General features: G+C 37.2%; 1 protein-coding gene across 4 annotated transcripts; it reads left to right on the top strand.

The window, feature by feature from the left end:
- The first annotated feature begins 7785 nt into the window (after positions 1-7785).
- Positions 7786-15008, top strand: Ccr2 (chemokine (C-C motif) receptor 2). Of its 4 annotated transcripts, XM_011243063.1 has the most exons (4): positions 7786-7886; positions 7979-8075; positions 9823-9923; positions 11542-15008. In XM_011243063.1, exon 4 carries the CDS (start codon positions 11553-11555, stop codon positions 12672-12674), a length of 1122 nt encoding a protein of 373 aa, XP_011241365.1. In that variant the 5' UTR covers positions 7786-7886; positions 7979-8075; positions 9823-9923; positions 11542-11552; the 3' UTR covers positions 12675-15008. The 4 variants fall into 4 exon arrangements, with proteins under 4 accessions (XP_011241365.1, NP_034045.1, XP_011241366.1 ...); NM_009915.2 differs by lacking the exon at positions 7786-7886 and having other exon boundaries at positions 8051-8075; positions 9823-9919; XM_011243064.3 differs by lacking the exons at positions 7786-7886; positions 7979-8075 and adding an exon at positions 9196-9323 and having other exon boundaries at positions 9823-9919.
- Positions 15009-15350: the final 342 nt, after the last annotated feature.

Consider the following 15350-nt stretch of genomic DNA (forward strand, 5'->3'; position numbering starts at 1 on the left):
AACCCTACCTATCCATGAACATGGGAGATCTTTCCATCTTCTGAGGTCTTCTTTGATTTCTTTCTTGAGACAACTTGAAGTTCTTGTCATACAGATCTTTCACTTTAGTTAGAGTTACACCAAGATGTTTTATATTATTTGTGACTATTTTGAAAGGTGTTGCTTCTCTACGTTCTTTCTTAGCCCATTTATCATTTGTGTAGAGGAAGGATACTGATTTGTTTGAGTAAATTTTATATCCAGCCACTTTGTTGAAGTTGTTTATCAGCTGTAAACGTTCCCTGGAAGAATTTTTGGGATCCCTTATGCATACATACTATCATATCATCCACAAATAGTGATACATTGACTTTTTCCTTTCCAATTTGTCCCTTGATCTCCCTTTGTCTAATTGCTCTAGCTAGAACTTCAAGTACTATTTTGAATAGATTGGGAGAGAATGGGCAGTCTTGTCTTGTCCCTGATTTTACTGGGATTGCTTCAAGTTTCTCTCCATTTAATTTGATGTAGGCTGTTAGTTTGCTGTATATTGCTTTTATTATGTTTAGGTATGGGCCTTGAATTTCTGATCTTTCCAAGACTTTTAACATGAAGGAATGTTGAATTTTGTCAAAGATATTTTCAGCATCTAATGAGATGATCATATGATTTTTTCCCTTTGAGTTTGTTTATATAGTGCATTACATTGATGAATTTTTATATTTTGAACCATCCGTGAATTCCTGGGATGAAGCCTACTTTACCGTGGTGAATGGTGGTTTTGATGTGTTCTTGGATTCGATTTGTATCTTAATGAGTATTTTTGCATCAATGTTCATGAGAGAAATCAGTCTGAAGTTCTATTTCTATGTTGGGTCATTGTGTGGTTTAGGTATTACAGTGACTGTGGCTTCATAGAATGAATTAGGTAGTGTTGCTTCTGTTTCAATTTTATGAAATAGTTTGAGGAGTATTGGTATTAGCTCTTCTTTGAAGGACTGGTAGAATTCTGCACTAAAACCATCTAGGACAAGGCTTTTTTTTTTTTTTGGTTGGGAGGTTTTTAATGACTGCTTCTGTTTCCTTAGAGATAATTGGACTGTTTAGATAATTTACCTGCTCTTGATTTAACTTTGGTATGTGGCATCTGTCTAGAAAAATCATTCATTTCATCTAGATTTTTCTAGTTTTGTTGAGTATAGGGTTTTGTAATAGGATCTGGTGATTTTTTTTTTATTTCCTCAGTTTCTGTTGTTGTATATCCCTTTTCACTTCTGATTTTATTAATTTGAATTCTGCCTCTGTGCTCTCTAGTTAGTTTTACTAAGGGTTTATCTATCTTGTTTTTCTCAAAGAACCAGTTTTTGGTTTGGTTGATTCTTTGTGATATTCTCTTTGTTTCTAATTGGTTGATTTCCACCCAAAGTTTAATTATTTCCTGCCATCTACTCCTCTTGGGTGTGCTTGTTTCTTCTAGAGCTTTCCCATGTGCTAATAAGTTGCTATTGTAGGATCTCTCCAATTTCTTTAGGAAGTTAGTGCTATGAACTTTCTTCTTAGCACTGCCTTCGTTGTGTTTCATAAATTGGGCATGTTGTGTCTTCATTTTCATTGTATGCTAGAAAGTCTTTATTTTCTTTCTTTATTTATTCCCTTTCAGCTACATTTTAAACCCTTGAAATCACAAACTGTGATGTTGTAGGTCAGTCTTAGAAAGTTCACCAAAGAATATTTGTACACTACATTGTTTTATTCATTACATATGACATTGGTAATAAATGTATTTCACAATTTGGCAAATAATCCACACCAAATCTTTTAGAATAATAATTTAGGCATTGGTATACTTTTTAAGGGCTTCAAATGAGGTTCCAGGAAAGTAACATTACTAGGTGGTAGAACTGAAGAAAGGAGAGCCAGATTTGCAACTAATTCTTCTGTCTTTAATATTGTTATAATTACCCTAAGGTACACAAGGTTGAGAAAAAGAAACAAATAAACCTCCTCTTCAAGCAGTGTATTTATTGTTTCTTTCCACAGTATTTTTAGAAACAGAATGCTAGGTCGAATGTGTAATTAATTGTAAAGATGATTAAATAATATTAAGAGCTTCCATTTTTTTTAGTCTTTATATGTGATCCTGTTCGGCAGGAAGCTGAGTCTCAAAGGGATAGTGTTTCTTTCCCTGGACCATCATCAACTAGAACTCACAGAGCTGAGTCATAAGATTGGTTATCTAGTTTGAGAGTTTGCCTACCGAGGTCACAATATTACATTTAATCATCCAGATAAATAGGAGGCAGCTCTAGATTCCTACCTGATGCTTTTGACTACACAGAATACTTTTTCTACTGCAGAGGTTCTGTTTTATTAGGTCAGTGGTTTTCAAGCCTTAGTGTGCATCAGGATTACCTGAGTTTATTTCTTGCGTGCGTCGGACTGGCCAGCAGTAACGACGCTGCAACAGGATCCTTCTGCACACGTTTATTGGTAGAGCTTGATTGCAGAGGCGAAGAGTCCCCGAGCCCAGAACTGGTGCTGCTTATATAGGCCTAGGAGAGGCGTGTCTCACACCCGGATTGGTTATGCACTATGCCTCATTTGCATGTTCCTCATCTGATTGGCTATTCTCTCTCTGTACCTCACAGAGCCTCATTATCATACCTCATTTGCATGTCTCACATCTGATTGGTTATACTCTCAAAGCCTCATTATCATGCCCGGGCCAGGCAGTGTCTTTGCAAAAAACTTTACTGCATATGTACACATTGGTTGTTTGTCCAAACTTACGCGTGGTGGCCAGCAGTAGTCAGTGCCACTCTGCAACGGCACATGTGGCTTCCCACATTTATTAAGACACAGGTTGGTTCATTCTAAGAGTTTCTTGTTCTGGAGATTTGGATGAGCTCACAAATTCTCTCCCTCCCTCTGTTTCCCTTTTCACTTTTTTCTTAGCCTTTTTTTTTTCTTGATCATTTCTTCAGATTTGAATTCATCAAGGCCCATATCAAATCTTTTTTCTTTTATCAAGTATTTAATGAAAATCTCCATTAAGAGGTTCTCTTTCGTCTGAGCTCTACAAAGCACAGACGTCTACATTTGTGGGCATTGTCTTATGTTGTTTTATGTTAACATTTACCCAGATTGTCATTTTGTCATTCCCTTTAGGACATGTATATCATTGTGTCATGCATCTTTGTATTCCATTAGCAGAATTACCAAAACTCTTTAGGTTCTTAGTCTGTGTTTGATGAATGAAATCATGCATTCTGTTCACATTAATAATCTAGTTAATAATTTAAACAAACTATAAACCTTTCATCATATTATTATATAACAAAGCTAAGCACAAAGCCACTTAAAACAAGGAAGGCAATATAATAAAATCATCTTAATCATCCAAACTTTAAATTCAGCTAAATACTGACCAAGTTGATGACTCAAGAAGAAAAGAGGAAAATTCTAATGAAAATTTCTAAGGTCCTGCCTCATTTGCCAAAGTCTTGGCTACTAAAGCGAGAACTTACAGTAATATTCTATGAATAGTAAAATTTCTGATTGTCTTGACAGTGAAGCAAGATCTGAAGAAGTCTGTGATGCTTTTGTATCTGACTGTTATAATCTTTTGAGGATAATGACCAATGAATAACCACCCAAATTATGTTTGTGAATAACTTAAAATATTGGAAATTACTTAATAGAAAAGACAGAAATTCCATAGTATGCATGCAAATATATATATATATATATACACACACATATATATATAGATATAGATATAGATATAGATATATAGATATATATCACTTTCTCTTCAGTGCCTTCTAAATGATACTAGCAAAATGAAATCTATAAGCTGAAAGGAAATGGGGCAGATGGAATTAACCCAAGATACTAACAATATTTGAATGTATTTTCATATCCTGCATTTTAATTGGAATGGCTACAACTTCCAGTATTGCATTAATACTGGTGACAATGGCCATCCTTGTTTCTGATTGCACAGAGATACCTTTCAGTGTTTTACTATTGAATATACTATTAGCTATGGTATCTTAACAAATGTTAAGAAGGTCCTTTAAAAATGTTTAAGAAGTTCCTTTCTGTTTCTCTGGATTCTTTTGTTTTGTCTTGTTTTTGTTTCTTTTGTCACAAAGCATATTATATTTGGTGTTTCCTGTGTCAATCAAGATGATCATGTAAATATTTTGGTTTTGTTTCTTGTTAATCAATGTCACGTATTACATTGATCAATTATTAAAATGTGAACCACAATTGTATCCTTTGGATAAATCCCATCTGATCATGCCACAAAATCTTCTAGATGTACCATTGGTATCTCTTCTTTGGTTCCTTTCTTCCTTTGTTCCTTCCTCCTTTTTCTTTCTTTCTCCTATAATTTGAATCTCCATTAATGAAGAATATTGATCTCTAAGTTTATTTTTGTGATGTCTTTGTCTGGCTGTGCTATCATAGTAGTGCTGGCTTCAGAAAACAGATGTAGACATGTTCCCTCTTCTACTTTAGACAGAACTTGAAAATGATTGATATGAGCTTTTCTTTAAACATTTGGGGGAATTTATAGGTAAAACTGTCTGATACTAGGCTTTTTGTTGTTGCTTTAAGTATTTTACACGACTAATTCAATTTTCAATAGATATTTTATACTTTTCTATTTTTTCTTGAGTCACTTCATGGCAATTTGTTTATAGCTACTGTTTATTTACTCTAGGCTACAAAAATTTTTGACATAAATCATTCATATTTGCTCATAGTTTTTTCTTTCTTAAAGTTAGCTGCATAATCATCTGTTTTTAGTTTTCTGCATCTTCTGTCTTCCCATCTTAGTGACAGAGATAAAGGTTTGTCACTTTGTTGATGTTTTAAAATAAACTTTTGCTTTCAAAATATATTGCTTCCGAAATAATGATACATGCCTGAGCTGAAACTAAAAATGAGTTGCCTTCCACATTCTTGTCCCCTTCTCTCCCTACCACATGTTTATGGTTCCTTCAAAATCATCACCATTTGACTTGAACTTCAACTAGATGTGGTTAACCAGGGTCCATATCATTATTTTCATCACCTGCTGCCTAACCAGAGTTATGCTAGTAATGTCTACCAATTAGAATCTCTGCCACATCCAGGGCTGGATGTTTTTTATCATGCAGCTGTACCCACAAAGAGTGCATTCTAGATTTTGCAATTCCTCCTGTAGCATCATGGCCCTCCATGCACCATGTCATAAACTACAGTGATGGCCATAAAACCAGACCCTAGTGGTTTTCACTTTTATGCTAGTTTTACTCATCATGACTCAAGGAAAGATGCAGTGGCATATGAATGTCATCTTTTCCCTCCCTACCTGTTGTTGCCTAACCCTGTCAAACAGTATATCGTACCCTATCAATGCTAAGTTTTCTTCCCAATGACAAGCTACTGATAAGACATCTATACTGAGCTCCAGATCTAGCACAGAGCATGAGAAATATGAAAGGACAAGGAATTAGTTCCTTAACATTGGTTTGCATAAGTCCTATTAAGTCACTTGACACTGTTTTTCATTTGCAAGTAAAAAAGTAAAGTTTCTGACTTCACATCTTTCATCTCAAAGTTTGTTTGAATGAAAGAAAGAGAAACATCTAATCTGCTACCTTTATATTAAACTTAATTGAAACTTAATTACTACTTGAATGATCTTTTTTTCTGATGTGTGTATATGTTCAGTGGGTGCATGTATGCATATGTGGGTGTTTACACCTTGTGTGTGTGCACATGGAGGTAAGAGGAAGATATCAGATGTCCTACCTTGTCTACATTATCCTCTTGAGACAGGGTCTTTTACTGAACCTGGAGCTAGGCTGACAACCAGCAAGCCCTAGCAATCTTTCAGTCACCATACCTCACTCTGCCAGGGTTGTATGACCATCACTAGCTTGTGGGCTGAATATTTGAATACAGATCATTACACTTGCTCAGAAAATGCTTTTTATCTGCTGAGCATTATCCCCAACCCCTCATTTCTATTTTTGATTATGTAGTCTTGTCTATTCTTCGTTCATCTGGGCACTTTTCATGATCTTAGAAAAAAAATTCTTTACAAGAAACTGGAGTTGCTAGCCTTTCTTGTTTTGACTTTCTATGCCTGTTGTCTTGCTTTATTATTTGGAACAAAAGCTTTGAAAATTATGTATATTTTGTTATGGAGACAAAAACAAAGAAATTACAATAGAAAGACTGTTTTATCTATGTGTATCATATTAGTCCAGATCATGTGTGACTAAACTAATAAGGTGTAAAATCCTAGAACTCACTAGTTTATTTTAGTAGGTCACAGGAAGCACATCAACCATAAAAACCACAGTGAACCCAAAGCATCTCTGATGAAAAGAGGCAAGAACATTTGTGTTCTTAAAGTACCAACCGAAAAAAACCATCACAGAAGAGTAAGGAAGTGCCTTAGCATCAAAGTGCCTTCAAAGTATTGATAAGCCTTTCTTGTTTTGCTATCACTTCTCTGGACATGTTATGTCCACATTTTCATTTGGTTGTGTCTTGCCATACATGAGTTGCAGAGGATACCAACTTAACTTTGAATTTGAATGGTTTAACCTCCAACAGGATTCAAGTGAATCCTTTTAAGTCACTTGAGAGAACTTAACCTTCAGTTAACCTTCAGAATGATAACATGATTTTAAACATCTTGTATCCAGTGTCAGTCATCTTACAGCATTTGGGGGAGCACAAATGATTTTCATTTCATTGGTTTTCAGAAGACTTGAGACAATCGCTATTCTACTCCAGGCAATCTGAAGCGCCACAGCTATGCCTTTGATGTGATACTGCTTAGCTAGCATGTGTTTTGAACATAATGTTGTGAGGAGGTATCCTTTGTGGGTCATGCCAAGGTGTGTCCTGAAGAGATTATGCCATGAAACAGATCTTGTATAAAAAAAGGTTTACTGGAGGAGGGGAGAGAAGAGGAGAGGAAACTTAAAGAACCAGACAAGTGGATGTGTAGACAGGCAGACAGAGAAGAGAGAGAGTCATCGGGCAGAGAGAGGAGGTAGAGATGGGCAGAAAGGGGACACACGAAGAACACAGAGAGAGGAAACTCCAAGAACAGAAAAAGAGCTAGTGAGGTGGTTGGGTCCTTTCATCCACTGCACACCTGACAGCATCTAGATCCCTGAGAGCAGTCCACTGGAATTGCCTGTATAGTAACAGCAGGTATACCAGAGCTGTTAGGTGGTGATGTATTTTCTTTAAAGGATTCCCAAAGGCCACATCACACTAATCTTCCAGCCTAAAAATCCTGAAAAACGTGAACTCATTGCTGGCAGATAGATAAGAAGTTTTCAAACTCACACAAAGGGATCATTTCTGTTTTCCTTATGCAGATAAAGATTTTAAGGTGTAAATTCTCAAAATTTTGACCATTTGTATAGTGTGAGATGAAGGTGGTAAGAACATCTCGTGGTTTCCTAAGATCCACTCTCAGGTCCCAGTGTAAATCTTTCCTTCATTAGAAAGCTTTATTTAAGCGAGATTTGTAACCAGATTCCAATTCACAACACTTTGAAAGCAACACACAAGACTCAGTGAAACCTCTCTGCGCATTTTATTCATTATGACCTAAGGCCTCATTAGCATTTATTCTCTGGGTGTGATAGGTTCTATTGCACTTGGGTTATGCCAACTAACACAGAGAAGAGAACAGAGAGTGGAAAAGCTATGAAAGACTTATAAGACGAAGCCATGAGCTGAAATATACTGAAGCAGGGGTATAGGGCGTGGCTAACTCACACTCAGAATTGCATAAGCAAGATTTCAAAATTAATCCTGTAAAGACCTCAGCCCAACATATAACACTCCTGGCTGGAAAAGAAGAACTGTAGATCTTTGGGGTTTGTTTTTTTTTTTTTTTTTTGCTTTGTTTTGTTTTTCTTCAAATCTTTACCATCACTTGCTCTTTTATCTCCGCCTTCTCTTTCTGCAGGAAACTTTATTTCCTACTTCTGCATACCAGTTTGCACCTCCAGATCTGTTACTGAGAAGCCTGAGATAGCAGTGCCATCATAAAGGAGCCATACCTGGTGAGTTGTGATTTTTCCATGTCTTTATGCATCTCCAAGCTTGAGATGCAGGGCACTAGGGAGACAGCCTGAGGTATTGTACAGCCTGTGCACCTGAGGCAAAGATCAAGATTTGGGGAGAGAAGAGAATGTAATGTGCACCAAGAAACATTAGAAAGACCCTAGTGGCAGTGCGGAAATGAGGGTGTTGCTGGGTGGGACCATTCTTTTGGGATCAGGTGATAAAAGGGGACAATGAAGGAAGGAAAATCACTGTGCCTCATCATCTTCTAGACACTCACAGGATTACTCTGTCTCTCTTAGCATGCAGAGGGTTTACATTTCTAGAACCTTATACTGTGAAATCTTTTACCTGTAGTTCATCTATGCCTTCTAAATTGGCTCTTGTCTTTCCTCATGAGAACCACACAGACTGAAGATATCTATCTCTCTCTCTCTCTCTCTCTCCCTCTCTCTCTCTCTCTCTCTCTCTCTCTCTCTCTCTCTCTCTCTCCCATTATCTCTTTTGCTTTCTTTTGGGAGGCAGCTTCCCTACAGTCCTGGGTGATAGCTATGTCTTAATGCCCAAAGTGATGCTCAGGCCAGTACTTTCCAGACTGCTTGGTAGTAGGAACTAAGTGCTGACTATGTGCCATAGGGTTATATGAATTAGCATTTACCTAGAATTTTCCATAACAGCTGGAACTTTAGAACAGACCAGAACTTAGCACTGTGTAATCTTTAGGTACATGCACTTTCTTCCTTATTCTCATCAAAGATCTCATTTAGTTTTGGCAGTCTAGTGATAAGACTCAGTGATGTGACATGCAAGCTTCATTTGGCTATCACTTAAGGGATGCAAGAAGTACTGTGATATATAGGTGGATGAAAACAAATTTATAGCTGATATCAGGAAAAAGTAGTCTTAACAATCAAATCTAATGATGTTACATTTTATATCTTATAATTATTATAGACTTTTGTGCACTCTTTCAGTGAACCTTTACTGTTTACTCTTTTAGCCAGGTGAAATTATAAGAGTCAGAGATTAACAACATTGCCACTCCTTAACCTCAGCGGGGTGCATGGTATGTAGAAGATACCATGATAAGTGGTTACTTACATTTCACAAGAGCAGAGTGGTTTGTCAGAGGGTGCAGATTGGGCTTCACAAGAGAAGGGAAGTTTTAAGTAGGAGGTAGAATAAATAGGAACCATTTTAGGTCAAGAGACAAGAACAGAGTAAATCACTAAGGCATAAAGGAAGTGGTGAGTTTGGAGGAAATGGAGAGAAGACAGTTGTGGGTGTGCACAGGACTGGGAATGTGAGAGCAGGTCAACCACTGTGAAGTCCCACCACATCCAAGTCATGTGGCTATTGGGGGTTTCAGGATGAGGAGTACATATGCACTGTTAACTGTTGGGGCAGACAGAATGAGAGGGATGAGCTATGAGTGAAGGAGAGATCAATATGAAGTGGATAGCAGATGAGACAAGAAACTAGCAGCCCATAGAAGGCAACAAGGATGAATTTGAAAAGAATGTAGGGGTAGAATTCCTATGGCACAATTCTAACATAGAACATTCATCTGTAGCACATGATGAGCCTTCACCTCAGATGGACCTCACAGCAACTTAGGGAGTTTCTATACAGGAAAGCAGATGCTTGACTTTAAGTTACCCAGCTTTCATGTTAGAGGCAGGAGTTTTTTATTTTTGAAATCTCATTGATTATTTTATTTATTTTATATGTGTGTGTCTGCACCAGTAAATGCCATGCAAGTTCAGCTGCCTGCAAAGACCAGAAGAGGGCATTGGATTCACCACATGTGCTAAGAATTGAACTTGAATCATCTGCAAAAACAGTAGGTACTCTTAACTGCTGAATCATCTGTCTAGTTATCTAATTTGGAGGCAGGTTTTGAAACTAATCTTGTTGGTTCTGACAAACAGCCTTTAATTTTCTGAAGAGGAATTATTTGGAATAATACTAGAGTTTTCTTATAAAAATGTACTGGATGATAATAACTAAGATGAAGTTCTCATAATTTGGTCAGCAAGATGGTTCCTGTGTTAAAGTACTTGCCGTGAAAACCTAGTCACCTGAGTTCAAATCCCTGTAGCTTATATAGGAGGGAAAGAGCAAATTATCTTCTGACCTCCAAACACTTACAGCAGTGTATGTGTGTACCCCTCATGTATAAGTCATAGCAGATGCTAGTTAAATATTGACCATGTAGACAAATTCATGATGAGATACCATGAAATGTGAAAAATTAAACTCTGGTGTTTCAGAGAAGGTGGGACTTGAACATAGAGCCTTGGAAAACATAAGCATATAGGAGAGTAAAAATCCTGAGATCAGCTGATATAATTCAGATAAAAATCTGAATTAGAAGAATTTTGAAGCAAGAATAAAAAGAAAAAAAGGCAAAAGTTGGCAAAAGCCAAATACAGTGCCTTGAGGTTTTATGAAGTTTGCAGGGATATGTCACAGAAATATTAATAAGCAGCCACGTAGGTGTCTTTCTAGAAGCTAAAAGCAATATTTTTAAGATTTATCTGTTTTTTTATTTTGTGTAAGTATCTGTGCCTTAAGTCACATATAGTTTATGTGACTTAAGTGTGTGCAGGTGCCAATGGAGTTCAAAAAGTGATAGATCCACTAAAACTGGAATTACAGGTGGTTATGAGCTCCCTGCTGTGGGTATAGGAAATCAACTTGGGTTCTATGCAAGAAAAGTAAGTGCCTTTGACCCCTGAGCCATCTCTAATCCCTTCAAAAGAGTTTTAAATGGGGGAAATTCATGCTCAATGAAAAGAATTTGGAATGACATTAAGGTATTTGAACATTAAATTAACATTGCAACCTTATCAAAAGTGTGAGTGAGAGCAAGGGGAAGATGAAAGTTGAGAGGGTTATTAGAATGCTTTTGGGTACAATGAATAGATGATGAAATTTATAATGGTTTATTTTCTTTCTGAAATAAGAAGTCAGAAAGTGAGCCCTCTGTATGGCTTGTGTACAATGTCTAGGTCTTTTGTTTATAATCCCAAGCATAAAGCCTATGCTACACAAGTTGAAATAGGAGAAGGGGCCTATTCTCTTCTGTATCTCTTTTGTTGTGGAAGAAACTCCCTAGAAACCTTAGAGCAGACTCTAATTACATCTTATTGGTCATAAACCTGGTCATAAACCTGGTCACCACATGCAGAGAAGTAGTAAATGAAGACATGTACCCTTTGTAGCCTTACATTGAGAAACATGCTCACCAGGAAATGCCAAGGATGTTAAGGAAATGGTTGCAGAGTTGAAAAGTTGTGACTCCTGTTAGGAATAAAAGAAAAGTAATGTACACAAGGTATCAAAGAGATGACTATAAAGGAGAAACCAAAGATGGGGATACTGCTTAAATGGCGCAAGGCTATTTGGATTAAGGAATTTGGCATTTGTGTTACAAATAATCATTTTGTTCTCTGACCACAGAATCAAAGGAAATGGAAGACAATAATATGTTACCTCAGTTCATCCACGGCATACTATCAACATCTCATTCTCTATTTACACGAAGTATCCAAGAGCTTGATGAAGGGGCCACCACACCGTATGACTACGATGATGGTGAGCCTTGTCATAAAACCAGTGTGAAGCAAATTGGAGCTTGGATCCTGCCTCCACTCTACTCCCTGGTATTCATCTTTGGTTTTGTGGGCAACATGTTGGTCATTATAATTCTGATAGGCTGTAAAAAGCTGAAGAGCATGACTGATATCTATCTGCTCAACTTGGCCATCTCTGACCTGCTCTTCCTGCTCACATTACCATTCTGGGCTCACTATGCTGCAAATGAGTGGGTCTTTGGGAATATAATGTGTAAAGTATTCACAGGGCTCTATCACATTGGTTATTTTGGTGGAATCTTTTTCATTATCCTCCTGACAATTGATAGGTACTTGGCTATTGTTCATGCTGTGTTTGCTTTAAAAGCCAGGACAGTTACCTTTGGGGTGATAACAAGTGTAGTCACTTGGGTGGTGGCTGTGTTTGCCTCTCTACCAGGAATCATATTTACTAAATCCAAACAAGATGATCACCATTACACCTGTGGCCCTTATTTTACACAACTATGGAAGAATTTCCAAACAATAATGAGAAATATCTTGAGCCTGATCCTGCCTCTACTTGTCATGGTCATCTGCTACTCAGGAATTCTCCACACCCTGTTTCGCTGTAGGAATGAGAAGAAGAGGCACAGGGCTGTGAGGCTCATCTTTGCCATCATGATTGTCTACTTTCTCTTCTGGACTCCATACAATATTGTTCTCTTCTTGACCACCTTCCAGGAATCCTTGGGAATGAGTAACTGTGTGATTGACAAGCACTTAGACCAGGCCATGCAGGTGACAGAGACTCTTGGAATGACACACTGCTGCATTAATCCTGTCATTTATGCCTTTGTTGGAGAGAAGTTCCGAAGGTATCTCTCCATATTTTTCAGAAAGCACATTGCTAAACGTCTCTGCAAACAGTGCCCAGTTTTCTATAGGGAGACAGCAGATCGAGTGAGCTCTACATTCACTCCTTCCACTGGGGAGCAAGAGGTCTCGGTTGGGTTGTAAAGTAAGTGACAGTTTGCCTTTTTTTAAGCAGGGAAGGAGGGAGCAGTTTGTACATAGCAACAAGCCTCAAAGACAGTGGTTCTTACTTTGGGTCATGATCCCTATGTGGGGGTCAAATGACCCTTTCACAGAGGTCACTAAAACCATTAGAAAACATAGGTATTTACATTATAATTCATAACAGTAGCAAAATTACAGCTATGAAGTAGCAGCAAAAATAATTTTATTGTTGTAGATCACCACAACATGAGGAACTGTATTAAAGGGTCACAGGATTAGGAAGGTTTCAAACCACTGCTCATGGATATATTGAACAATAGAGACCTTTAAATCAGGTGCCCAGAACGTTATAATTATGCCGTGACTGAACCATATCTCTTCTTGTATATATAATACATGTTTGAGAAATATTTTAGAATAATAATTGGTAAATTCTTCAGCTTTCCAGGGAACTCTATCCCTATGAGGAGCCTCTTTGCCTTGTGGCAATATTATTTTACCAATCTTCACCATGTTTTTCCTTACTTATAACATGAAAGACATGGAATTTAAGAAAGGAGGGCATGAGGCTGCCAGGACTGAGTGAGAAGGAGGAGATATGCACTGTTGCTCCTGAGTGAAAATGGAAATGAAAGTGAGCAGGGCTCTCAAATTTCTTTCTCATTTGGGAAGAAATGTCTTGCTCTTTGGTTCCTTCTCCTATCTGTGTTTAATTTTGGAGGCTTTATCAGGTTGTGGAAAATCTAGAAACTGTAATAGGTTGTTGGAAACCTCATTTGAGTACCATAGTCCTTTTATACATAATTGCACAACACATTTTTGCTTTGTTATTTTTTTTTATCTTTGACAACATGGACAATTTTTTTCAATATCACACTCCACTGTTGATATGTTTCTCAAGCCACAGTTCCTTACATGATATTTATAAAATTATTGTTTATAAAATATGCATTATTAGTGATTAGACTAAAAATAATAAGGGCTCTTGTTTGATCTTTCCTTCTGCTTTCCAGGGAGAGCAGAAGGCTAAAAGTAGTGAATGACCAAGAATAAGGAGAAAAGCCAACTCCTTCATCAGGCACAGAGAGCTGCAGCAAAAAGGCAGAGATCTGTGGGACAGAGGAAGTGGTGTGCTTAGAACTACATAGAATCAGAAGCAAAATGGATGCCTTAGCACTGAGGAAAGGTTTCTGTCAGGTTATAAACTGGTTTTATATTATTGCTGCTATTTTCTGCCTCCTCAGTACCTTTGCAACTGCCTCTTTCCTCATAGCATTTATCTCTCAACCTCTTCCTGGGAAAGGTGTATATGGAATAGCCAAACATGAAAACCTGGATAGTTCTATGAGAAAAAAAAAAAACACTGTTATATTATGTTTTTGTGGGTAAAACAAAACTGGATGAAGCAGGGACAGAAGTCTTGCTTTGAAAATAATACTTGGGAACATATCTTAATTACAGGCAAAATAAACCTGGATAAAAATGATTATAAATGGAGTGGGAAGAAGTATGTCACAGATTATCTTCCAATGCCTTATTTTTGGATATAAACATAATTCAAATATTTAAAAATTGAAAATAGAAAAAAAAATAAAATCAAGACTGGAAACTTCAACTTCTAAATGTGATGAAATACCTTTGTAAGAGCTCTTATCTTGCCAAGGTTGAAAATAGTTCATTAGTTATAAAAGAAATTCTGACTTTGAGCTTATGAACTAACATAGACAGCTCAGGATTAACAGGGACTTGTGGTTTGTGGTCTGTGGGCTTATCCAAGCATGGTGATTTAGACTCTAAGGTCCGTCTGGATCCTAGCATATGCTACATAGATGTCATGTGTGCATGCAAGTGGTGTACTTGCTCTTTCACCAAACTCCTTTGGATCTTTTGTCCTAAATGTGATCTTGGTGAAAGATTGTCCTTTGAGTGAGTGGGAACTCCTAAGTCAAATCAACTTCTTATCAAGGATTTAAAAGTAAATATGCAAAGGAGAGAAGTTAGAGAAACTCCTCTCATAAGAAAAATGTCTTCCCTGAATTGAGCCAAAAATGTTCTTCCCTGTCCACTAATGCGTTTCTTATCTAACAGAAGCAAGAAACAAAGGAACAGACAACTTGAGAGTTAAAAGTCATTGTGGTCTGGCTTTGCTACCACATGATGAGAAGAAATTTCTGAAAGAAGTAGGGGATGAGAGTATCACCTTCAGATAGCCTAACAGTTTCATTTTAATGATAATGAGATGCAAATACCTGTAAAACTATGATTTAGAAAATAAACCAATGCTCTATCTATATTGCTAGAAATATTAAAAAGAAACAAGCATATGCTTTGTTATACTAGTGTGCTTGACTATTTTGTTCGTAACTACACAACTCTTTCCCTGTACTACTTTACAATTGTATATACCTGGTGCTTGATGGAGAAGTATGACTTACAGCTTGCCTTCCAGAATATACACCCTTCTATAGCTCGTCTGCTAGAAGACAAACACAAGTGACATCAATTTCTTCCGATTATAGTCCCAGCAAGACTGAGCTGAGACAATTTTCAGTAAAATGTAGCCCTCCATCTTGGTGAGTAAACAGATATGAGGACTGAAGCTAGGATCCCAGCCATGGAGAAGAGGAGTAAGAAATCCATGTCCACTATGATAAGCCACTGGGTCAGGGGGTTATT

This window comes from Mus musculus, chromosome 9 (assembly GCF_000001635.26).
Source record: "Mus musculus strain C57BL/6J chromosome 9, GRCm38.p6 C57BL/6J".
Lineage (NCBI taxonomy): Eukaryota > Metazoa > Chordata > Mammalia > Rodentia > Muridae > Mus > Mus musculus.